The following is a 26,651-nucleotide window of genomic DNA, read 5'->3' on the forward strand; positions in this document are numbered from 1 at the left end:
GAAGTAAAAAATGGTTCTACGCATATGATCAAATATCAAAGATTACTGAGTTATTGAACTTTTTCTGTTTTGGTCTATACTTGCCATAAATTGGCTCTAAAAACTATGCCATTTCGCACAAAACTCATGCCTGCATTGCACAGCTTGGTAAATTTCCTACTTAATAGTGTCATTTCTACTTTAAGTAAGCTTCATTTAGACACATTTTAGGGATAAACGAGTCTAAAACTTGTGTTTTCCTACGGGTTTTCCCTTATTATTTAAAAAAAATACGTAATAAAGCGTATTGTTTTGTCTAATCAAAAGATGCTACTCAATGCGTTCTACAACTCTCTCTTTGTCACCAATTTTCTATCTTGTTTAGTTTTGTCGCAATTTTGTACTAAACACATAATGTTGGGTCGTTAATTAACGGTTGCGTAAAACACGAATTCAACCCCACCGTGCGTTGCTGTTGACGTCTGTTTGCAGCGCGCATAGCACGCTTGATTGCCACGCGGAGTGGTGGTATGAAAAGTGAGAAAAGAAAAACAATGCTGCAGACGGTTCAAAATTGAAAATGTTTTGTTTTTTTCTCGATACTAATGTAGATCAGTTTATTGAACAGATTGGGCATTTTCCAATGATTAATCAAATTGAAACACTGATCTTCGTTTCTTTCATAAATTTATTTCAATAGTTGCTCTATGTGTCCTCCATTTTTTTGGATGCAGTACCTGAACCTTATTCATCTTCTCTTGTATCTTTCGAGCAGCAAGAACAATTTTTTACTTCAAATTCAAATTCGCCCCTTAAATTATTTACACTAAAGAAACCGAACACCCTTTATATCTGTTTGTCTGTGGTCATAGTTACTGTAACACACTTGGGTCAATCGTGACTCAAACCTAATAAAAGATCAAAAGAACCGTCATCAATTCAATGATTACGATTGATCCTACTTATTTAAAGTTTTGTGTTGTTAAAATTTGCTACTTTTTGGTTGAATGCCCAAAAAGTTATCAAACACGTTGATGCTGGATAAAAAAAAGGTCTTAAAGGGTGCAAACATGCAAACTGCTCTCAAAAATAGAACCTTAAACAAACTGTCGCAAGTGTCACCATAACTTAACCTATCGTCTAGACGAAACATTATGGCAACCAGCGATGTCACATTGCCAGATTTTTGTACACGAAAATAGTTAGGACCCCTTGTTTATTTTGAAACCGTCATGTACTGTTTGTTAGCTCAAAAAATAGTTAATTTTGGAACTGTTTTTTTATGTAATGAATTTGATGTGGCATCGCTGGTCGTAGATTACCCCAAAAAATCATTTCTAGATCTATCTATTTGCACTTAAAAATCCTGTAAACTACACAGAAATAACCTGCATGGCAATTTTCAATACAATTCCAGCATCGCAATTCACATTTAGCAATATTTCTATTCCCGGGCAAAGCCGGGCACCTCAGCTAGTACTAAATAAAGAAAGCAACATGTTCAACGTAGGGGTTTCCCGAGCTACATCCATCCATCGTATATCCTTTCACCTTGATCAAATAGCTTAACAATGTGCACTCAATCAATTTTTGCTACGTGCTTTCAGAGAACGCCCACTGAATCTAGACACTGGATAATTGAAGATAAATAATTGGCAAGCGAATTCGGCGAAGTGAATTCTTCTGGCAATTAGTGCTTTTCACAATAAAATATGGTCAGTTCAACCATCACGCTAGATAAGAAATCATCGTCATCATCCTCATCGGCAGCAGCAGCTTCAACGGCACAGGCTTCCGCTGAGCAGAACAGCAACAGCATTATCTCAATACCGCTAAACGCTACCGCAAGCACCAGCAACGGCACCAACTGCAGCGATTCGTCAGCGTCGACGGTGGCTTCAGCTTTAGGTCTAAGTGAGCAAAAGATTTCGGTACTCTTTCCAAAATGCAAACCCAGGGCAGCTGAGCACTATCCAACAAACGCATCAAGTGGCATTCTAAACAGCAACAGCAGCAGCAACAACAACAATAACAATAATAAAAATAGTATGAGCACAATTACGAGCAACAGCAAGTCGGACATCACTGGCACATCGTCGTCACTAACTACGCCCACTTCGCTTACGTCTTCTTCCTACACTTTCAACAGCACAGCTTACGGAATGGAGAACAGTACGTTCCGTGGTAACGGTGGCAATGGTGGCATTTCCGGTACGGGTGCAGGATATGATTTATTAGGAAGTCGGCCAGAACTTAGTTCGAGATTGAATAACAACCAATATGAGAGCAGCCGCATTAACCGGCACACGAACTCGGTAGACAAGTATAGCTTCTACTACAATAGCCAACCACCTCCTCTGTCGACATCTCCAACGGAGAACAATGCCAATGCCGGTGGTAGCAGCCAGTTTCTTCCGTCAGACGATGAAGAAGATGAAAATGATCTGCGAAAGGATAGCTACCCACGGCACAGCTATTACACCAACCGCCAATCGCACTACTACAATCTTCCAAAGCAAGACCCGGGGACACCCAGTAGCTCTCGGTACCACTGGGACCTATCATCTAGCAGTGCTCTTTCCTATTCGACACCCATCTCGTCCACGATAACGTCCACCACCGGTGGAAAGCGTCCTTCGATTAAATCGTCCTACACCAAGGTGCTGCAGTCCCCACTAGAGGACGAAAGTGACATCGAGGACAAGCTGAAGTACTTCAATTATCAAAACGAGATGCACATCAGTAGCACGAATGTGGCCCACATGGTCACCGCCAGTGAAAAGCCTAGTGGAATTTATAGCAATTACAAGACTAACGAAATGATTGTCTTCAACGATATTGACGAAGAACGACGGCGTGTGCAGCAGCAACAGCGCCAGGAAAACGACCATAAACACAGTACTGCCGGTGCCGGTGCGGGATTGCATGTGTCGGCCACTGTCGACGATCCGGACGACGGGATTAGTCTGCATCGTCGGAACCAGCCACTGCAGGATACTATTGGTGGTGGTGGCGGCGAGGGAAGCAACTGTAACGAGACCAGCAGTGCGCACAAAACGGCAACGGCACCGGTGTCCAATTCAGGATCGAATATTATGGGTGAGTGATTTATTACTATTATATATGGGCCTGGTGGGTTTTTCGGTCTGTTGTTTTCCTGCACTATATGCCGTGTATAGCGTGAGGGGCTCACATTACCTGGCTGCTTCCGACGATGCTGGATGCATTGAAATATAAAGTATATTCATGAAGCACGGGTACATTTGGAATGCCATTGTGACATTTATGGTTATTCGAATAGTTCCATTTTTTTTTTCAGTAAATATATTGTATTTTGTGGTTCATTTAGTTTTAATTACTCCGATTTCTAATTATAGAACCATAGAGAATATGTATTTTCCCCGCTGCGTCAACTTGAATATGAATGTTTTAAAAGCGACCTAATTGTTGCCAATGATATAGAAGCTACAATTATGAAAACGACGACTTACTTGGTTTTTGTTGCGTGATTTCAGTGCTTTCTGCCGTGGGAGCCGTAATTAGACACTTTATGACAGAAGTGGCACTACATTGTGAGTGTGCTTTATAAAGATAGACTGGATGTCGGTATTTATGAATTTCTTTGTCACGAAAATAATTGTGCTTTTAAAATCTTGAGAAGATGTGCATATTTAATGGCAAAACTTGAGCCAACAACGTTTTGTTATGTAGGTACCTAGCCTTGGAGCAACAATAACTAGTTTGGTTGTACACAGTGATCTAAAACATGACATGAGGATACACCCAACCGTGAAATGTAAGATTCTTTTACATATTTGCATGAATAGTATACAGAAGCATGTGAACAGATTCTAATGTGTGATTGGCGTAATGGCGTTTGGTTTTTAAAATAATTTTGTAATTTTTATGTTAGCTTATTTTTCGAACAAAGTTTGTTTCCCCAAATGCAGAAAAAATCTCAGAAATGAGAAAATCATCTCGGTAATGTTCTTTACAAAAATATGCATGCTGGAAAACATATGCAGAGGATGTAATAAATCCAACCTTACATTGAATGTAAGAGAAATTTGTTTTGGGTGTAGTTGTGCTTTAGTCAAAGCAGGCTCTTTTTGTGCGGACCTGTAGAAGAATATTTGAAGAAGACACACAGTGTTGCATATTTTTAAAAAGCTTCCCACCCTGCGGTTACCGCAACCTTCAGTTGTATGTAAAAAATAGTGGTATGAGTCCAAAATGGCAATGGACTTGTCGTTAATAAGGCTTGTACTCGAAAAAAATGCACCATTTTTATCCGTGTGTATCTTTTTTAGACGTGGGTAAAAAAAGATGAAAATCTGGGTATAACTAGTTTGGAGTGAATTGTTTACATGTGCAAAATTTCATAACAATCGGTTCAGTGGTTATTGAGGTGTCATCGAAACAAGAAGAAAATCACCGGAGAATTTTACGCGCCGTCATGGAAAATCCGACTGCGACCATGAGATGGATCGGAAGACAACTGGGAATCACCCATACAACTGTGTCTCGGGTGGTAAAATCTTTTAAGGAGTCCCAGATGACCGAGCCGCGGGCTGGAAGTGGAAGAAAATCAAAGACAGCTGACCCTGTGAAGGCCCGGAAGGTGTTGGATTATTTTAAGCGTAATCCGAACCTTTTGATTCGCGATGCGGCTTTGAAGGCAAAGTGTTCCACCTGGTTCGTTCAGCAAACCATGAAACGAGCTGGGCTTCGTGTATTCAAGGTCCGGAAGGCACCGAACCGGCGTGATCAACAAAACACGGCGGCCAAATCCCGTGCAAGGAAGCTGTATCGAGAGTGGTTATCGAAACCGATATGTGTGGTTATGGATGACGAAACCTACATCAAGGCAGACGCAAAGCAGATACCGGGGCTGGAGTTCTACATTGCCAAATCACAGTTTGATGTTCCGGAAGACATAAGGATGAAGAAAGTGGACAAATTCGCCAAAAAATACTTGCTCTGGCAGGCCATATGCCAATGCGGTAAACTGAGTAAACCGTACTTCACAATGGGTACCATCAACAGCGAAATTTACCGCACCGAGTGCCTCCAGCAGCGTCTGTTGCCCTTCCTGCGTTCCCCCGGTGGCGAGACATTATTTTGGCCAGACCTGGCATCATGCCATTACGCGCGATCGACGTTGGATTGGTACAGAGACAATAACGTTGTTTTTGTACCAAAAACCGCCAACCCCCAAATTCACCAGAGATTCGTCTGGTGGAAAGATTTTGGGCCATAAAGAACGCCAAAGTTCGAAAATCGTCCAAGGTGTTTAAGAACGAGCTGGAGTTGAAGAAAGAATGGATGAAAGTGACCAAAAGGTCGGCTCCACCATTGCACAAAATGTAATGAAGGGTCTTAAGGGAAAGGTACGGGCTTTCAGCGATGGAAAGGAAATTGAATAAAGTAATTATGCCGTAATACATAATCCATATGTATTAGTTAATTCCCTGAAAGTTTCAAGAAAATCCGACTTAAAATAAATTTTTGGCGAACACTTTTGTCTGGTGCATTTTGTTCTAGTACAGGCTTTACAGCACAGTAAAGTCGAAATTGATTAAATACTTTTGTGACTCATTTGTCAAAAAAATTCCTCATTTGTAGGTAAAATACCTATTAATTATAAAGTGCAAGTTTTACAAAAATCCGTTGACTTTGAAAAACACGAGAATTTTACTAAAATTGCTCATACTCCATGCAGACTAAGCTCAATAGGGTTAAGATCTTATTTCCATCATACTAAGCACAACCCGCATTTTACCTCTATCTCTTAGGATTTTGAACAAATAATGGAATGTTTCTATCAAAGATAAGTTCTAAATTTATCTATCTTTCCATGCGTACCATTAGATTTGATAAAGGGTGTCAAATTGTAGAGATATTGATACAAATCTAACACCACGTCTGGACTCCAATTCCGTTCAAACACATTGAAACACCATTGAATGCGCTTCGGCATACGAATGAAGGGCGAGAATTGGATTCTCTAGGAGCGTTTTGTCGCTTTTGACCATATTGATTCGTTCACTATAGTTGATGTTTCTGTTAGATATGACGGAGATGGGTGCTTATGTCGAAGTAGGGCTCTACCCTACTATATCTACCGATGTATCAATAAATTGGTATTTGATGAACCAGTAGCCAAGATTTCAGAAATCTGTCTATCTATCCCTTCCTAAAAAGTCTACGTGGTTCATGAACAACCCCTACCAAGGGGTATTCAACTCTGCACACCTTAATCTGTGCCAAGAGTTTTGGCAGTGCCGAAGCTGTACCAAGCGTTGTGCCTATCATTCCGAAGTTGGCCGAAGTGTATCAATCAAGGCATGGGCCGCATCTGCAGTTCAACTGTACCCTGTGGTTGTTGTTGTTCATCTGCACGCCCATGGGATCTTGCCGAACAGCAAATTACTAATGGGGTGTTAACATCTGTGCGGATTTGCTAGCGCTGTGACAGCCAACTAGCACGAATTTCAGTTGCTCCTGAAATCTAATGCTAGTAGACGCTGATGCCCTGTGTACATTATGCTAATGAGCTTTTTTGCTAGCAGCTAGCTCATTAGCGCTAGCATAAGTGTAAACACCCCATAAGTGTCGTCATGCGTCATGCACTGTCGAGATTAAGCAAGGCTTTATAATTGATTGATTGGTAGGCCACCCATCGCACCGGATCCTTTTGAGACGAACTAGAGCAACAGAAGAGTCCAGATTGGATCGTTGATGATGGGGTGTACTGCATTGATCTGTTCCTTAAATTCTATACTGTTTCGCTAAGGCAATCGTCCAGACCTGATGGAATATTTGGGGTTAATACGTATCGACATCACCCAATAAGTACTGGGACTTGTATGGACATCCCTATCCTATGGATTTCCCATCGAAATCAATACCAATTGAAACCAATGACTGGCAAGGATACCTAAGGAAAAACGTAGGAGAAAACGATAAATCTTCATCCCGGAAGACCCTTGGCAAGACCGGGATTCAAACCTGGCCGAAATACAAAACCCATCATCCACACCCCCTATGACGTGGGTTTTTTCTTTATCGTTTGTTCTGCAAACAACCTTGTAAATCAAAACAAAATCCTCCGCTGCTGGCTCAATATTGTCGTCGTTCAGAGGATTTTTGTCCATTCAGTTCGCCGACCGCATTCCGCACGTACCGTGTCGTATTGGACGATCTTACAGGCATTTGACCAACCGTTGCTGGAGGGAACCCCTTTTTGGCCATCTTGACTGTCGTATCGACCCTCTCGACCGACCATGGTGTGGAAGAACTCTGTTGGCGTAAAGCTATTCTGGACGAAACCTCAAGCCGCTGAGACTTTCGCTACGAATCGGATGAGATAAACTTAGTTTCATGGTACAGACAATACTCACAGCATTTTTTCTTGGCATCCGAACCTAATGTGAAGCCCAGGGGAGTAAACAAAGAAGTCAATTCTTAATTAAAATTATCAACGATTGCCTGCAAAAAGCGCTTTCCCTAACACAGATTTCAAAATCTAATTCCATCTGGTCTCGCCGAACTGGTGCTTTTTCAATCACCGTGTGTGGTGGTGTATGGTCAGTTGTCATCAGCAGTAGCAGCAGTGTTTTCGGCGCGTGGCGTTGAACATTGTTCTCCAGTATACAACGGAAGGCTGCCCGCAAGCAGTGAGCTGCACATGAGCGTCGGAGCATGGAAGAAGCCACACCGCTACTGATCGGATTCACACACTTCGAATTAAAGTAAAATTTAATGCTATTCTGTTGAAACTAGCTTCACACCCGTTCGAACCACACCCAAATTCAAAATGCACTTATACCAACAAGTATTGCAAATTAGCAAAATGGGAAGTATTGAAATTTTGACCATATTCGTAAATACAATATTATTGTATAATTATAATTATTCTACTACTGAAATGACAACTTCAATTCCAAGATTCCAAATTCAGGAAAGGCCTGCCGAAGAACATGGAAGTCCTACTAAAGTTCAGGGAAGTCTTGACGTAGTTCAGAGAACGCCTGCCAAAGTTCAGGGTAGTCCTGTCGAAGTTGAGGGAAGTCCTTCCAAAGTTCAGGGAATTCCTGCCATACTTCGGAAAAGTCCTGCCGAAGTTCAGGGAAGTCCTGCCGAAGTTTAGGAAATACCTTCCGAAGTTCAGGGAAGGCCTGCCATACTTCGGGAAAGTCTTGCCGAAGTTCAGAGAAGTCCTGCCATTTCAATTCTAGGAAATCAGGCAAGTCCTGCCGAAGTTCAGAGAAGTTTTTCAGGGAAGTTTTGCCGAAATTCAGAGAAGTGTAACGTTCTCCGGCTGGTTGTAAAAATGTTGATGAATTATTTAAGTTTACTTCTACAGTAGATTAAAAAGAAATATTATCATTATTCATAAATATTTACATTTTTATATATATGCTAAAATTCTATAGCAGTTATTAAATGAGGAAGTTTGTGGTCATCTAAATGTGTTAGCTTCATAGAAAAACCGTTGAGAATCCCCGTAGAATTTCGCTCATGCTTCTAGCAGTTAAGTCGGGTAACCTTATTCAACACGACCAGTGGTCTCTCGTTATCCAGAGTGGCGCATAAGCCACTGTGTTTTTGCAGGAGTTCTGATAGAGGACGTTCTACGACGGTTACAGAAATCTGCCGAAGCTCAGGGAAGTCCTGCCGTAGTTCAGAGAAGACCTGCTGAAGTTCAGGGAAGTCTTTCTGGAGTTCAGGGAGCTCCTGCCGAAGTTCAGGGAGCTCCTGCTGAAATTCAGAGAAGTTTAGTTTAGTTTTCTTTATTAACGAGACTTTCAGCCTTGGGCTGGTTCAGAGAAGTTCTGCCGAAGTTCAGGAAGTCCTGCCATTTCATTTCTTGGGAATCAGAAAAGTCCTGCTGAAGTTCAGGGAAGTCCTGCTGAGATTCAGAGAAGTTCTGCCGTAGTTCAAGGAAAGCCTGCTGAAGTTCAGTGAAGCCTTTCTGGAGTTCAGGAACCTTTTGTTGAAGTTCAGGGAACTCCTGCTGAAATTCAGAGAAGTTTTGCAAAAGTTCAGGGAAGTCTTGCCATTTCAATTCTTGGATATCAGGAAAGTCCTGCTGAAGTTCAGGGTAGTCCTGCCGAAGTTCAGAGAAGTTCTGCCGAAGCTCAGGGAAGTTCTGCCGTAGTTCAGGGAAGGCCTGCTGAAGTTCAGGGAAGTCTTTCTGGAGTTCAGCGAGCTCCTACCGAAGTTCAGGGAACTCCTGATGAAATTCAGAGAAGTTCTGCCGAAGTTCAGGGAAGTCCTGCCATTTCAATTCTTGGAAATCAGGCAAGTCCTGCTGAAGTTCAGGGAAGTTCTGCCGTAGTTCAGGAAAGGCCTGCTGAAGTTCAGGGAAGTCTTTCTGGAGTTCAGGGAGCTTCTGATGAAATTCAGAGAACTCCTGATGAAATTCAGAGAAGTTCTGCCGAAGTTTAGGGAAGTTCTGCCGTACTTCAGGTAAGGCCAGCTGACGTTCAGGGAAGTCTTTCTGGAGTTCAGGGAGCTCCTGCCGAAGTTCAGGGAGCTCCTGCTGAAATTCAGAATCTGCCGAACTTCAGGGAAGTCCTTCCGAAGTTCAGGAAAGCCCTTCCAAAGTTCAGATGATGAAGTGAGTCATTCTGAACCGATTCAGTTTCACCTTAAGGTAGGGTTTTCTCCAGGACGCTAGGAAAAGTAAAAAACTACAAGGAATAGCCCTATGGGGTTGTACGCAATGGCGACGTAGGACTACGTGATCTTATATAATAAATATCATTTGTTAGCTGCAGCAGGAGCTTGTGTTTTGTGTAGAAAAAGGAATTTGAGCGGTTTATACTCTTTTGTATGATGCGCTTGACATAGATGGCCCACAGCGACTCACGAAGAGCTACTGATTCCGATCAATAGCAATGCGGCTTCTTCCTCCTTCTATGGATGCTCATGTGGGATGCAGTCTGCTGCTTGCAGGCAGCCTTTCGTTGTGCACTGAAGAACAATGTCAACGTCACGTGCCGAAGGCACTGCTGCTGCTGATGCCGACGACCGGATACCGACACCACCACACACGGTGATTGAATAAACGCTGTATGGGGAGACCGGATGGAATTCAACTTTGAAATCTGTGTTAGGGACATCACTTTTCGCAGGCAATCTGTGATTTTAATTATCATAGCAACAGTTGCACATTCTTGCAGTTTTCAGTATTGAAGTTTTTAAAAATGAAAAAGTTTTAAATTTAAGATGCGTTGAAATATTTCTGATCGATTGGTGTTAAAATTATTGAAATTGGTCCATGAGCAGCAGAGTTATTAACGCTCAACATCTTTCATAGTTTTGTTACATGTTCCATTTTCGGTTTTCATAAAGTGTACCCCCATATAGAAATCACAGACGTAGTCCTACGTCAAAAATCTCGAATTAATATGAAAGATCGCAAATATCTCGCGATTGGAAAATTTTAGCAAGAAATTCCTCCAATAACTTTTCGCATTTTTTATTATCTATTGAATAATCCAAAAATTCCGCGCGTTTTGTGCACGAAAATGCGTAACTTTATCACCAGAAAACGAGGCGTGATGGGAAAAAGTGGTTTCCCTAACACAGACGCCAAATATTGATACCAAGCACGTATCCTACGTCAAATCTACGGTCGTGTCTTGGATAAAGCTTCTTAATTTTTCATTTTGAAAGGCCTTTAAGGCAATATGAAAAAAAGTGTAAATTATGTTTATCTAGATTAATTTCACTTGTCTAGAGTAGTTTCGATCAAATGTATTTTTTAAATTTTCTAACGATTGATTTCAACATTTTGAACCAAACATGGCTAGTTGAAACTAGAACTCGAGAGAAAATTCAGGCCCAAATTTCAGAACAATCTTTTTAGTCTACATTGGAATTTTCTGTTTGAATTAAATTTTATTTAGTATTTTTATTCAATTTTACTGAAAATCATTGAGCACAATGTAGTAACATAACTTTTAAGAATATATTTGCGATAGATTTATTCCAAACAACTATCTTTTTCTTTGAATTTATTACATTCCGACTGGGACTTTACGCCGGCTCTCGCCGTTTTGAAAATCAAAGTTAAATTTTTCGATATGTAATGCGCATGTACTTAAGGCAAGATTTGGCTTAAATTTCCACGATATTTCATGTAAATTTATGCGCGATATCGTATAAATTAGCTTATCATTGTACTGCAGAAGTCTTCGCTGTTTTCGTTGTGCTTTACATCATCAGCAGCGAGTGTTACGTTTTGCCTGTGAGCAGCCACCATTACTGGTGATTGTTGTTTGCCATGGTTCTACCTCTCACTGCGTGACAAAACGTTCTGTCAGCGATAGTCGGTTGATGCGTTGACGAGTGTCGAGTGAGTGTCATGATATTTTGCATCACTGTATGCTGTATACAAGCCTGTAAGCAATTTCGATATTTACGAAAACTTTAGCTTAAAACTTAGCGAGGGAAGATTGCACATGCATTTTATGAACGATGTGGGGGCTTCTTCCCGTATATTTTTTTTCTTGGTTGACTTGAAATTTTCTTGACTTTCTCGAAAGAGTTCCCGTTGGGACGTAATTCTCAATGAAGATGTGACTTTTCCAGCATGGCCTTTGCATCTGAATGAAATATGAGCACGTTTTTTGGATTATATTTAGCGATAATAATGCGCAGAACCGCTTCAAAAATGTGCACGATATAAGCATTGATCCGACAAGTCCTATTTCATATATCTACACACATGAGTCTGTTTGGTTGTGCAACAAATTGGTCAGCATTTCCTTCAGTAGTAATAACTTCGCAAACAGTTTCTTGGGACATATTTCATCTAACACAGCAAACCAATTAGTTTTATAATTGTGCAAAACTAGATGTATCTCTATCATTGCCTTTGAGTACCCCCCGTCGTCTGCTGTTGCTGTTGTTGTTGCCCCCATTTGTCCGTATGCATGGCCTCCCAGGCCTAGTTTATTATTATGATGGCTGGAGAGTTAATTTATATCCCGAACTCTACGACACAAACACGTGCGTATGTTCGATAGCTTCTGGAACTGGAGCGCATCCTCAAACATTCCGGGTTTCCACGCAGTAAATTGTGCAGATGGCAAAAAAGATGGACCCGAAGCGATGTGTGCGAATACAGTAATCCCTTCATTTATGCGGTGGGTGGTACCATCCACCCACCGTTATTTTACGGCTGTCCTTCAACCAATTGAGTTGATTTTCTGTAGATAACTAGGTAATGGTTGACAATAAACAAATATAACAAATCAGCGTAATTGGTTGCAGGACAGCAGAGAAACAGCGGTGGGTAACGATATCACCCACCGCATAAATGGGAGGGATTACTGTATCTATTGTACATACTTCAAACCCAAACCTTATTGAAACGCTGGGGTGGATTATGGTGGCATTGTAGATTAGAGTGTCTGCGGTTTTTTATTGTGCTTCTACGCCATATCTTTGCCCGCGTCGCCAAACCGTCGTCGGTTGCCGACTCTGGTAGTGTATTTTCCCTTTCCTTGCGCTCCGTTGTGGGGTATATTTTATGCATACACACAAAGCACTCATTTTACAGGGTGCTTTTCTTCGGGTAGACTGATTGGAATGTTTGGAAATTACTTTTTCATACATTCTCATTATACATGCGGCTGCGTCTATCATTTTAATATGCAGCAATACCCCCTTCATTTACATTGAGGATTAAAATTCCTAGAAAACACACCCTGATCTCTTGTTTTCCATTTCACTGTTGTCGAAAAAATATACCACAATGGATTACCAGCATGGTTGATTTTCGCAGCAGATGTCACTAGTAAAACAATATTTGGGACCTTTTTCCGAAAAAAAATTAAATAAAAAAAAAACAATTAGTACAAGTGCTAGGCCTAATACATTTTTTTTTCATTCTGTTGTCGCTTCCCTAATCGATACTGTTGGAAAACTGTTCAAATCTCCTTACATATTTTTTAAAAATAACTTTTTGCCCATAAGTGGCACCATACTGTCAGTAGTGGTGAGATTAAAACTGACAGCTTACATTAATTCATTCCTCACCTTTATCGATGATTCCCAGAGGAACGTTATCTATTACCTTTATAAGGCTGCCACCATCAGTCAGAGGTGGATCAGCTTCTTTTGTTTTATGATGGTCCTAAATAAGCATACTGGAATGTTTTATAAGCTCATGAATTGGGAAAATCGCATTTCAATAGGCAGCGTGTGGGTATGGTGGAGCAATTGCGGTGCAATACACGCATAGACCACCCCCACCCTTCCCTAATCATTCCCACCCCATCCTATGTCGAGAGAAAGAGAGCTAAGAAAAGCGTTGTGTTTAATAACTTTGGGATAGCTTCGTTGTTGTTCCTTGGCTTGAGCTCCGGCTTTGGGCTTTCTTTTCGCTCCTTCTCCTTGGACTCGTTGGCAAAGGGATGAATATTTCAACATTATTATGTTTTCGAAATAGAGTAATACGTTTTATTGCATAGTTTCGGGTTGGATTTATGGCTCCATTCGGGAATGAAACAATATGTGATGGATCACCAATGGCTACCGACGCGACGGTTGTTTCTTATGGATCTCTGTTGGGGTTTTATTCGTGGTGAGGGAAAGTGTTGGTTTTAGTATCGTCCCGGTTGTGATGAAAGTTCTGCTCGATGGTGTTCATTTAAAGCTTTTGAGATAAGCAGGATTTCCTATTTCCACGTTATGCCCGTACTTCCATGATTATATATTTTTGCAAGCTACTGGCAGTTTAGTGCCTTTTTAATAATGTTCATTTCGATGTTTTTAGAATGCGTAAAACTGTCTTGATAATTTGGTTTATCTTGCATTCAACTAATAATCCTGTCAGTGTTACCTCTTTTTAACACGTTTTCTTAATAGCTGTTGCAGCTAATAATGTTCTTCACTAATAATAATTCAGTTCAGTTCAAATCTATATTAGCAGACAAATTTTTTTCTTGGAATCAGCGTTTGTATGTATCAATGTCTGGCATGATGGCCTAGTGTACAAGCTGCATCGATAAAACTTTATCGTTAAGATGATCAAAAACTACATGTCTGGCAGATCATTCCAGGTATTCGTGAACAATTTACTTTCTGATACGTTCAACGTTGATGCTTTGGCTCCCCAGGGTAGCCTTCTTGGTTCTATCCTCTTCAACATCTTCACGGCAGGTGTTTCTCCTCTTTGGATAACACTGGAATACATAGATTTCACTTCCGAATTTTCTGTCACTGCGCGTTCTGTCAGTTTTAATGTCATCTGGTTATTGCTTGAGGACGATCGAAGAGCTTGTTGATTTTCCAGAAAATTAATTATTTTTGCGTTTTTAAGAATATTTCTAAATATTAAATGTCTAATTTAATCATTCAAAATGTTCGGCAACGCCATGCTAGTTAAAATACCGTTTATTACGCACTATACGGACATTAGTTTTTGGGGATGGCTAGAAAAGATATAGCTAAAATTTACGGGAAATCGCCATCTACCATTTGTGAATGGTTTAACAGATGCGAAACAAACGGATTATTCAAAAGGAAGAAACGGGAACAAAATTACAAGAAATCAGCATCCATATGCGGCAATGGCTTGTTGAAATATATTGCAAAGAACCGGTTCTTTTCTTGGACGAAGCCAAGACCAGATTTCAGTCACATTTCCATATCACGAATCCGGACTTTCTTGGAAAATCACCGAACGTCGAGCTATCCAAATTCGAGAGGATGAAATCGTGCTATTCACGAGAGAACCACTCGCCACCCCTTGGGATCTCTTCAATCTCGTATTTTTGGATGAATTAAGCTTCAACAATAAGGATATGCTGTGACGCAAAGGATATGGAGAAGTTGGACAAAAGATCATTTATAGAGGAGAATTTTGCAGGAAGCCGAGGGTTTCATTTTTGTGTTTTTTGGGTATGAATGGAATGGTGGAAAGCTTTTTTACTGAAGGAATCTTCAACCGGAAGACATTTTTCAACTGCTGCAAGAATTTCGCTTTGATGAATTCCCATGTGCAACGGTACCCGGCCGGGATTCAATTCCGTGAGGATAATGGACGGTGCCAGGATTCACTGTGATCCGAACATAATACGACGCTACCTCAGATCAATTGCAGGGCTGGTAGTAAGTAACTTTTTAGTGACTTGGTCACTTTTTTCAAGCCAGTCTCTAAAAAGTCTCCTTTTTGAGGCCTAAGTCACTAAAATCACTTTTTCTTGTAATCATTCACTATTTTCAAATTTTTTAGCGTGAATTTATTTCAAGATTGATCATTCTTTGTTTTATGACGTTAAATAGTCTTTCTCTATCTATGTTCAGAGTGTCTACTCATTTTTCTAAATAAAATTTCCTAAGTTTTTCCAGAACTTTAATGGATAAGAAAGCTATTTTAAAATGCGTTCAAAATATGCTTTTTTGGAAGATCAAAAACAACAGTAATTAACTCAAACGTTTTTAAGACATGGAAATCAGTTTTATATAAACAGCTTTACAATCAAATCCATTGAATGTTGAAGTTAAGCACCTACTTAATTTCTCACTTAAAATAGTTTTTAAAAAAACCCACTTAATTTGAGTAAGTCCAAGATTTAAAAATATTCAATGTCTTGAAGTTTCGTATTCCAAGTGCAAGTTCAAGATATTGAAAAATTTCAAAGTGCTAGAATTAAGGAAAACAAGTAAATGATTTATTTCAAGTTCGTTATTAACTTTATGAAAGATTAGAGATCTTCATTGCAGTCCCATTAACTTCTTCTTCTGAGGAATAAAAGGAAATGCTGAGAATTTCCGTGAAGCTCCATAAACAAACTGCGGGAACATAAGGGAAGTTAACACACTGAAAATATCGGGAACTGACTGGAAGCTTTAAGATCCTCAAATCGGTTCTTTTAACAGCCGAAAAACTTTTATTAAGTCCCTAGAATTTCTGAGCACATAATAGGTGCTAAGCGAACTTGATAAATTAGGGTATTGTGCAAATTTTTAACAAGATCTAAGCACCTCAGAAAAGCTAGATCTAGAGATCTTTGGGGAATTTCCGATCTTAAGAGCATCAATCATAGAACTATATTAATTATTTCATTCGAATTTCATGAAAATTGCGGAATCACGGTTCCAGAAATTTAGAAAAACTTCAAAAACTTCACAGTGGTCTTCAGAAACATTTCGAGAACTTCATAGAAATCCATGGAGCTTAAGGGAAGATCCGCGAACTTCAGGAATTTTTATGAACATTAGCAAAATGCAGTAGCTTTTGAAAGAAGTGAAGTAAGCTCCAAAAATTGGAGAAATTTTGAGAGGAGTTCAGTTCCATTAGTTTCGGAAAATTTGTGGGGAATTTGAAGCAGTTCCCAGATTTTCAGATAACTTCAGAGACGTTAAAAAGTTAATTGAAGTCTTCGCATAAGTTCAGAAGTTTACTGAAGCTTAAACATTTTTAGGACGGTTCAATAAAATGCAGCGCAGTACAACAAGCTTCATGAGAACTGCAAACACTTTAGAGAAGTTTTGAGAATTTCAGAAAAGAACAGAGAACCTCAGAGAAGTTCCGTTAACATTAGAGAAGTCACATAAATTTTAAAGAAGTTTAGAGAACTTCAGCGAATTGTTAATCCATTAGAGGAGATCCAGAAGAAAACATTTAGGAAATTTTAGGAAGTCCTAAAAAGTTCAGGGAAGTTTAAGAATTTGATGAGAAGTATTGTGAGGCTCAGGCTAGTTTTTCAAAGTACAAAAGAACTTCAAGGCAGTTTCATTAACTTCAGGAAAAATTTGGGAACTTATAAGTAGTTCTGAAAACATCGGAATAGTCCATTCCATATTCAACGGAGATTTTCATTGAAATATTCCTCAAAATTTTGATGAAGCTATCCTCCGAATTCAAATTTCTTTTAGTTTTCCTTGGAATTACCTTGACATTCTCCACAACAAGAAACTTTTTGGAAAGATTCTCCGAATTTTAATTGTATTCATTTCAGATTTCCTTTTCAATCACACTCCTTTTCTTGGAATTTTACTCACATTGAAAGCCTCTTAAGAATTCATTGGCTTATTTCCTCACAAATTCCTTAGATTTCTTCTCATAATTTGTTTGGAAAACTCTCCTGAATTGAGTTTCCAAATTCCTTTAAAGATGTTCTGGAGTTATTTTAAGATTTAATTGTTTTCCTTCTTTAAGTATTTAAAAAAAATCCAAGGACTTATGCTCCGGATTCGTTTTCTCCCACAAACTTTATGAAATTATGCTCAGAATGCCCTTAGAATTTTCTTCTGAAGCTCACATGAGTTGTTCTCCTCAGAAATTCCTAAGAGTTTTCATTGAAATTTACTTTTAATTCAACTCAGGGTTTCAGAAAATTCTACTCAAAACTATCAGGCTTCAATTTAAATCTAAAATTCCTCAGAACTAACTTGAAAGCAGATTACACCTGATGATTTTTGTCCAAATTATTTTTTCCCAGAATTTCCTTGGAATGAGGTCCTTAGAAATTATAATAAAATTTCACAAACCAAAATTGACTCCAGATTCTAGAAAATTTCTTGAAGTATCATAGCTTTTAAATCCATAACTAGTTCAAATTTAATTTTTCTATACATATTTATTTAACCACCATCTTTGAAATTTTAGCCATACAGACTGTTTAAAGTGACTTAATCCTATTCTTAAAAACTGGTCTACTTATATTAAAATCAAAAACATCACACACATCATTAAACAGTGTGCAACATCTATCGAAAGGATTGTTATAACCGTAAGCAGTACGATGTCCGGGAGTCCACAGAAAGTAATAGTTGCGGAGATGGTGAGCTGGAGTGTGGATATTGATGTTCCCGAGCAAACAATAGCAGTCAATATGATTACTAATCATGTCAAATATGGCGATTTGTTAGTGTTTGCAGTCCAATAAGCGCACATCTATGCTCGTACGGAGGTAAGCTATCTGGATTTGTCCATGGCAGACGTCGTTATGCAAACTTTATAAACTGTTTCTGGATTCTCTCGATGCGCAGTACATGAACAGCATGATATGGAGCCCAAATTTGTACTCCATATTCAAGAACACTGCGGACTATAGAGCAGTACAGCGCTTTCAGGGCGTACACGTCGTCGAATTGTGCAGTATTGCGGCGCAAAAATCCTAGCATGGAGTTGGCCTTTGCAACTGTCATGGATATGTGCTCGTTAAACCGTAGTTTGCTGTCCACGATGAGCCCAAGATCCTTAGGCATTAACCTTTTCCAGCGGCGATTGATTCATAGAGTAATCAAAAATGATCGGAGAGTGAGAGCGGGTAAGGGTAATCACTTTGCATTTGGCAGCATTGGCTTGCATTCCATTCATCTGACATCAGGATGACAATCGCTCTATATCAGCTTGTAGTGCGCAAAAATCCACGACCGATTTGATCACACGGTACAGCTTAAGATCATCCGCATATAGCAACTTACAGGAACTTAGGATATCACACACGTCGTTAATAAACAGAACGAAAATGAGAGGTCCTAGGTGACTCCCTTGAGGAACCCCCAATGGTATATGGAATACCTCGGATCTGGAATCACGTACCTTAACGAAAGCCTTCCTGGATGATAAGTATGATTTCAACCAACAAACGATCCACGGTGGAAGACCAAGGTGGGTTTGCTTCATAATGGCTAGGTCGTGAGAGACTTTGTCAAAAGCCTTAAAGAAGTCGATGTAAACGGAGTCCACTTGCTGACGCTTCTCGATGCTACCTATAAGAGTGTTCGTGTAAGTCATCAAGTTAGAGACTGTCGAGCGCTTTTTCATGAATCCATGCTGAAACTCTGAGATTATGGGTCGAATAGCTGGATACAACTTCTCATGCAGAAGACTTTCGAGAACTTTGGCCAAGCAGTTCAGGATCGAGATAGGTCGGTAATTTTTCACATTGTGCATGTTACCGGACTTGAAGATTGGTGAATTGAGGCGAGCTTATAGGCATCCGGAAAAACGCCATCCTTAAGCGATCGATTGAAAATAGACATAACGGGAGTAGCCAACGATGCAGCACAGTTCTTGACGAAAGACGGTGGAATAGGGTCAAATTTAATTTTTCTAGAAAATATGCATGTCTCAAAACAAAACAAAAACACATTTCATGTTTTTTTTTAAATTTATTTGTTACTGAAGGTTAATCTACTGTGCATCTATAAAGTTCAAAGTGTGAATGAAAATAACGAGAAATATAAATACTTGAGTTTTAAAATTATTTATTTTCTTTAAATATCCTTTGTAAGAAAATTATTAAATTATCTGAGACTTCCAGGTATTTTAGGAAAAAATAAAATTTCCTGAGAATTTCCTGTTTTCCAGATTTTTGAAGTTAGTAGACACCCTGACTAATACCGTGGGTTTGAACCATAAACTTTCTATTGAATTTTTCCCTTTAAAGGTTCGTTTCATACATAAGTGTTTATGAGATACTAGTTGAATAAGTCTAAATCATCAAACATTTATTTGGTGTGCCATCATAACGACTACTTTTCTTCTCTTATGTCAATTTTTAGTCACTATTTTTACAACTATAAGTCACTATTTGGTCACTTATTTCATCAACATGGTCACTAAAATCACTATTTTTAACGGCAGTGATTGCTACCAGTCCTGCAATTGGAATAATGCAAATTTTCTTTCCGGCTTATTCAGTTGTGGTCGATATCATCACAGTCGGTTACTCCTGCGGATAGATTTCTGCTCAGCTCTGTCTCTTCTGGGCGCATTGTGGTTTCCGAAGCTAAACACATTTCAGATCCGAATAGTCCTCTTGATACCAACGCTTCCACCTTTTGAACAGCACCCTGGATTATCTTACAAGCCCATCCTAAATCGTTCTTGACATCAGCAATACCTCACATCCAACCTTCATTGATTGTATTCGCCACAACCATTCCTCTATGCACTGATTGAAGACGTGCAGCCTAAGAAACTGTTGCCCAGCGGAAATATTTGGCTAACTCCACGGGTGGTGCATTAGCCTGCTTCAACCGGTCGCGTTCATGTGCTGGCGAAGAGTTTATAAAATTGGCCCACAATATACAAGAGCTATAATGTCCCTCAAGGTCACGGTGCTTTTTACGTTATTCATTTGCCAACGCCGTATCAGGAGTTTCTGGAGTTACTAATTTCCGAAGCTAGCTTTGGTACTGTGGTTGGTTTCAACGTTCGTTGAATATGCATAAAGACTGGAACGCGCAAAAATTGATCGACAAAAAAATTGTTTCTTTCAGTTAAAATTCATATCACAAAAATCTTCTTATTTTTCTTTTGGTAGTTCAATTTATATATTTAAAGGAAAAAATGTTCGTTCATTCTTTTGGTTTGTCAAATCCGAACTGCTGTGCCTTCCACCTAACCCCTTCCATTAAATTTTGCACAGTGGTCTGATCGAACGCCAGTTAGATTTAAGCTGCTGCTCGTTTTCCATGGATTTATTAGTTTTTTTTAGATTCCGTTTGACCAAGACCCTGGGTTGTTGGAAGGGTTATGGTCTTTGGGTACCATAACCACGTTGTTCGCATCGTACCACTCGATTGCCTTTTTCCCATAGTGGCAGCTCGCCAAGTCCGGCCAGAACAGCACAGGTCTATTATGTTGCTTTAGGAATGGTAGCAGCCGCTTTTCCAGGCACTCCTGCACGTAGATCTATTGATTGATGGGTCCCGTAGTAATGAAAATGCCGTTTTATAGATCACACGGGGTCTGCCAGACGAGATATTTTTTCGGGAACTTCGATAGTTTGATGATTTTGAAAATTTCAGCCACCTTCCTTTTTCCTGATGCGGTATAAAACTCCTTTAAATCCGCCTTCACATCCGCCTTCACATCCGCCTTCACATTCGCCTTCACATGAGCAGATCCGTATACAGCTTTCGGGACCGCTACTTTGCCGACATGTTCTGTTTGTAATCTCGGTTCGCCACCTACACCTTCTTAAACGTCGACAACCTTGCTCGTTTCTTGGCCCGCTGCACAGTAGTATGGGAGACACTGAGCTTGCCAGCGACGTCCCGGATGGAGAGGTTAGGATTCCGCTTATATTTCACTGCCACCTTCTTCGTTGTCGCTGCCACGTCCGGATTACGATTGCCGCCGCTTCTAGACTTCCTGGCGATCGACAGACGCTCCCCGAACACTTTTAAAACGTTTGTCAAGGTCGATTTGGCCACATCCAGCAATTTTGCCAACTTGGCGAAGGGGGGACCTTGGGTTATCTTGCTGTGCGAGCAAAATTTTGACACGCTGCTTCTCTTGCTTGGACGTCATTTTGAAAACTGGAGAGCAAACGGAGAAAACTCATCATAGCAACCATATACACTCAACTTCCAAATGCAGCATTTTAATTTGTTTAATGCATTTTTAACAGAAATACCTTATGATCCAGCAATTTGGCTGATATTCATAAAACATCCCAGTGTTTGAAACATTCCTGAAATGCACTTTGGAATATCCTATGATTCATCGGAACTTCTTGAAAGCTCTTTCAGTTCCAGAACAACATGTGAAAAGGGCATACAAGCTTTTTGTAAACAAACCTTCTTATGCCCTTTTCTCGCCACCCATATGACACCAACGCAAACCTTTAACAACACCGGATAGGGGACACTTTCCCCTTCCCGATGATATTGCTGGTTTGCGTGGGCGACCCTCGGTTGGTGAGAAAAGGGCCTACAAAGGTTTGTTTACAAAAAGCTTGTATGCCCTTTTCACATGTTGTTCTGGAGTTTTTCTGAAGTTAATGGGGCTTTTTTAAGTTCTCTGATCATCTTCGAAATACTTAGAACTTCCCTGATTATTATGAAACTATAGAAAAGTCACTTATCTTCTTTGAACGTCGCTGAACTGTTATAAGTTATAATGTCTACGTTTTTGATTGACGAATAAATAAATAAATAAACTTTTTTGAAGATTTCATAACTTCTTAAGTGCTCTCACAATGTTCTTGAAATTAGTGGAAAATCAGCATTAAAGTTCTCTGATCTTCCCAATTTTATTAAGTTTTACCAGTTCTCTAAACTGCTATTAAATAGTACACAACTTCCCCAAATGATTTCCCACATTTTTCTAATATTCATGTTACTCCTGTTACGTTTCCGAAATGTTCATGATCCTCTCGAACCGTCACTGAATACTGTTTTGGAATTTCCCCGAGTTTCTCGGAACTACTTTATAGTTTCAGCAGTTTCCTTGAAATAAGTTGATCTGTTCTGATGTTCTCAGAGTTTCCCTACAGTTCTCTCAATTCCACTGAAACAAATGGAATTGTGTGGAATATTTCTGATATTTCCTTAAGTTCATTGGAGTTCTCTGGAGTATTCAGAAATTCCCAGGTTCACGAATCATAATTGTAAGTAATTGAAACTGTCTTTAAATTTTCGAACCATACCCTTACAGATCTTTAAACATACCCAAAAGTCTGGACTTTTCTGAAGTTTCAAAACTTCTTAAAAATTTCCTGCAGTTTTACTGAAGCTAATGGAACTGCAATAGAACTCTGGAAGCATCCCTGAATTTTCGAGGAAGTTGAAAAACCAGGCTTGAGAAGACGGATGGATCTTTCGAGCTAAACCAAAAGAAACTTCCATGGGAAGTTGAAATTACCTTCCTGTAGGAATCAGAAATCAGCTTACGGTAGAAGAAAATTCCAGCGGAAAGTTACAAGAAACTTCAAGAAGTTAAAAAATAACATTTAGTCCCATTTGACATACGTCGTTGAATTTGGTCAGCACCTGGTCATACAGGCTTTGGGCCCGCTTTATGACCGTAATATTTTGCTTTACGGTCCGGTTTGGCTGCTGAATAGCCCGATACTTGAAGAATCCTTCCCTAATGCGTATATTCCGAGCTGTACTGTGAACAGCACAGATTTTGTTGACCACATCTCCGTCCGAAAATCCTGCATTCGCTTTGATAGCCTTCATGATGTTCTGACATAGTTTCCGGTCCACTGTACCGCTTCCACGCCTTGATTGCACCTTCCACAAAACAGACAAACGTTCCTTGAAACGTCTCAGCACTACACATACGGTTGTTTCGGCCATTTTCAACTTATTTGCTATTCGCGAACCCGACCATGTCGCACAGGATTTTAAGAGAAAGACATTGTAAACACATTTCTGTCAAAAGATTCCAGAATCGACCACTAGGAGCGCTGTACCGGACAAAAGAAAGTGTACTGATACTAAATTAGCAGGGCTTTAATCGTTCATTTCAGCTTCTCATCAAATACAGCAAATCGTTCTTCCAAAGTCTCAAAATCTAATTTCACCTAAAACGACAATATTCGGTCGTGCTGCCAATCACTAGGAGCGACGCATTTCGTTTCGTGGAGATTAGGCGCTCATATCTGCTAAGTTACCTTGAGCCTTGCCTGAGAATGGGTTTTATATAGCTAAATGCTAGGGACCATCCATAAAGGACTTAATACATGGTCGGTCACAACTTTCGAACTCCAAATACTACGCCATTTATGCTTGCTCCCTTATGGGGGTGAAACATTACGTTGCCGAATCATGTCACTCAAAGTAGAAGCGTAGAAGGAATAAGCGCCCAAAAATGCTTTCGCTCATGGTTTTGTTGGTTAGCTGCAAGACACGAATAGGGATTTTCTTCTGGGTACAGTTATTGTTGTTGTTGCCGCCGTTGTCGTCGTCATCGTTGGCGTCGGTGCCATATAATATGAAATTTTCTGCTTTATCAAAACGGTGCCCCGGAAGCATCGGCTGCTGCCGTGCCGATAGGGAGATTTGCGGTGGAGTGCAAAAAAGGTGTCTCTAGCTTACTGACTGCCATCGGTTCACATTTTATTGACGCGGAAATAAGGATACCTCCTCCCACCACTCCGTTCCTCCTAGTTGGTGGTGTGATGGTAGAGCGAACGCACCAGAGTTGAGTAGCTGGGAATTTTTCGGCAAAGGTTTTTCAATACACATGAATGAAGATGTTTGCTGGTTCGATATTGAGCCGGTGATGTTTAGGCTGCTTTCTGTGTGTATTTTTGTGCGGATAATATTTATTCAAAAATATATCAATGCCTTTCATATTGTTGTGCCGTATATTAAATCATGAGTTTGAGCAGGGAACTTATGCAACTATATTAATGTTTTAATGCATGCCGGATCTTGATATGGAAATATTAAAAAAACAGAGGTTTAATAAACGGATCTAATACTTACTTGACACTGGATAGACTACGTAGAATCTACGCTGAACGAAACATTCGTATCCAGTGAACACGGTTGGTCCTGAACCAATTTCTTCTAGCCGCCAGGCCCGCTAAGCAACCCGAAATCGATGACATCTTCCGGGTCGTTTTTTGAATATTATCTGCGCTTGTCGCTCATCCAGTATACGTACTACATGTTCAGCTAACAATGCCCATTTAGATGCGTTCATGCGACGCCTGCCAAATGCCATTTCCTGGTTTAACACTGAAGATAGTTCGTAGCACCATACGCTCGAAGTAGCTGAAAGTTTTCAGGTCAGCCTTTTTAAACACCCATGATTGAAACAACGCTCAACTCGTTCAGAATGATATGTACACAAATTTTACACATATTTTAACATATGCGCCAATCACGTACTGATCATAGTGTGCGCAGAATAAACGCAAGCTGAATCAATTCTATCGACATTCAACCTTAAGAAAACATTTCAACATATAATTTTAGTGGCAGGCCACTAAATCCTTTTTGTTCCTGTCCCACCTATGCAACGTCTTTTACAAAGCGTATTTCCACAGACAAACAGACGTAACTCTTTAAATACATTTCCACTAAAAATATTGTCACGGAACTCACTAACGACATCTCGCGAGCTATTCGTGGAAAAAAACTTGCTTGCCAAGCCTCAAACAATGTTGCATACAATATATAATGTATAGAAACGTCAAAGTGATCCTATTCCAGCGCTGTGATGAGGGATTCGCGAAACTAGTAATATTTAAATTGAACGTTACATCCGGGTACGACGGTTGAGGAGAAATACGTCTGTGGTATTTCATTTTCTTCCAAAACCGTTAACCTAAAAGGGATAAAAGCCTAATTAGCAGCTTTATTACGTCTCTTCATCTCGTGAGTAACATCATTATCGTACCTATGCCACTAGTGTTCCAATATAAAAAAAATTCTTCCATTTTTTCAATCTTCCTCTTCTCTTTACGCTATTGTAGCGAGTGTTTTACCGGCTCTCAAGTTAGTCTTCTAGATGCACTTCCATACTGATAAATCGAAAGCTTTCTACACACTTAGATTGTTTTACCGAAATCTGTGAAATTTTATTAAACAGTTTAGTGATTTTTCACAGATATTCGTAAAAAATTACAGGAAAACTGAGATTTCGGTAAAATAAACTTAGTGTGTATATCAACCAATGCATGAATTTGTATATTGGGTGGCTAGCCAGGGAAGCCGAGAAAATTTCCAACCCGAAAGATTTACTCGAACGGTGCGGGAATCGAGCCCACTGCCTCCGGCTTGGTAAAACCGTGCCTTCACAGGCTAGGCTATCCGATGCCTCCAACTTCTATATGATCACCATCCAATACGACATCTCTGCCAACATCACTATTGCTGCCACGCTGTGTACCGACGACCATATAAGATGCCTTATCACTTCGTTTTGGTAGAGTTCATCGTGAGTCCAATCCTCTCTGTCTCTCTCTTAAGATGTGCAAACTCCTCTTTTCAAAACTCTATGGCCAATTCCGATGATATCGATATCGTCTGCAAACCCAAGGAGCAACCGTCTGATGATGATACCGTGCTGTTCCTCTGCACAACAGTTCTCCTTCAAGAGCATCGCCCTGCTTCAATCCGTTTATCGTCACACATGAGGTCGAAATGACATCTGTACTTTTGTCATACCCTATTTTCGATCCATCTAGCTAATTAGTTTCACCGGAAATCCATGCTTTAGCATTCTGTCAAAGGTAATTCCTTTTCACTGAATTTTACGATGCTTTCAAATCAATAAACAAATGTTGAGTCTGCAAGTACTCGTGGATCATTCTTCATGTGCTATTAACACACCGCTGAAAATGGTCCTAAGCAGGGTTGTTAATCGATAACCGCCGATAACTTTGCAGCGTCAGCGTTAAGACGTTATCGAAGGTTACCGATTAATGACCCTGGTCTTAAGCACGCGTCGTTCGATCGAAAACTACTTGTGCTTGCATGTCTTCCTCCACCATTGTCAACGTCTTGTGCCAGTGGAGAATGACAGGTCTTATCCGAGGTTCTAAAATGTCTCTAAGGCCGCAAAAAAAAGTGTTTCAAATCTTGGAAATCTTGTAAATAAAATTTAGTGAAAATCCTAAAAAATACACCAAACTGAAAGGGACTTCTTGATGTCCAAAGCACGACCGCATTAATGACGTAGAACTACGAGATTATTTTGCTGTTCCATTCAATAATATATAAATGACAAATTAAATGGTTTAGACATTTTATTGAAAATTCGAAACCCTTTATATTTTTCACGGATGTTCCTTGGAGCTTTCATTAGAATTCACTTGAAATTATCTTTATAATTCCCTCAGAATTAAATGCTCTTGGAATTTCTTTGAAGTTCTCATAAGAACTCTCTCTACATTCTTCTCGGAATTTATTTAGAATATTCATTAGAAATTAATCTGTAGTCCTCT

General features: G+C 39.8%; 1 protein-coding gene across 4 annotated transcripts in view; it reads left to right on the forward strand.

The window, feature by feature from the left end:
* The window catches only part of LOC135698835 (serine-rich adhesin for platelets-like), a 158,110-nt gene that overhangs the window by 36,612 nt on the left and 94,847 nt on the right, over positions 1-26,651 (forward strand). For all 4 annotated transcript variants that reach the window (XM_065218969.1, XM_065218970.1, XM_065218968.1 and 1 more), the window contains one exon: positions 1,587-3,078. In XM_065218969.1, the coding sequence (XP_065075041.1) occupies positions 1,692-3,078 (1,387 nt within the window). In that variant the 5' untranslated portion in view covers positions 1,587-1,691. The remainder of the gene's footprint in view (positions 1-1,586; positions 3,079-26,651) is intronic.

Source organism: Ochlerotatus camptorhynchus, unplaced genomic scaffold, assembly GCF_037179485.1.
Source record: "Ochlerotatus camptorhynchus isolate MF236.1 unplaced genomic scaffold, CSIRO-AGI_Acam_v1.1 ptg000096l, whole genome shotgun sequence".
Classification (NCBI taxonomy): domain Eukaryota; kingdom Metazoa; phylum Arthropoda; class Insecta; order Diptera; family Culicidae; genus Ochlerotatus; species Ochlerotatus camptorhynchus.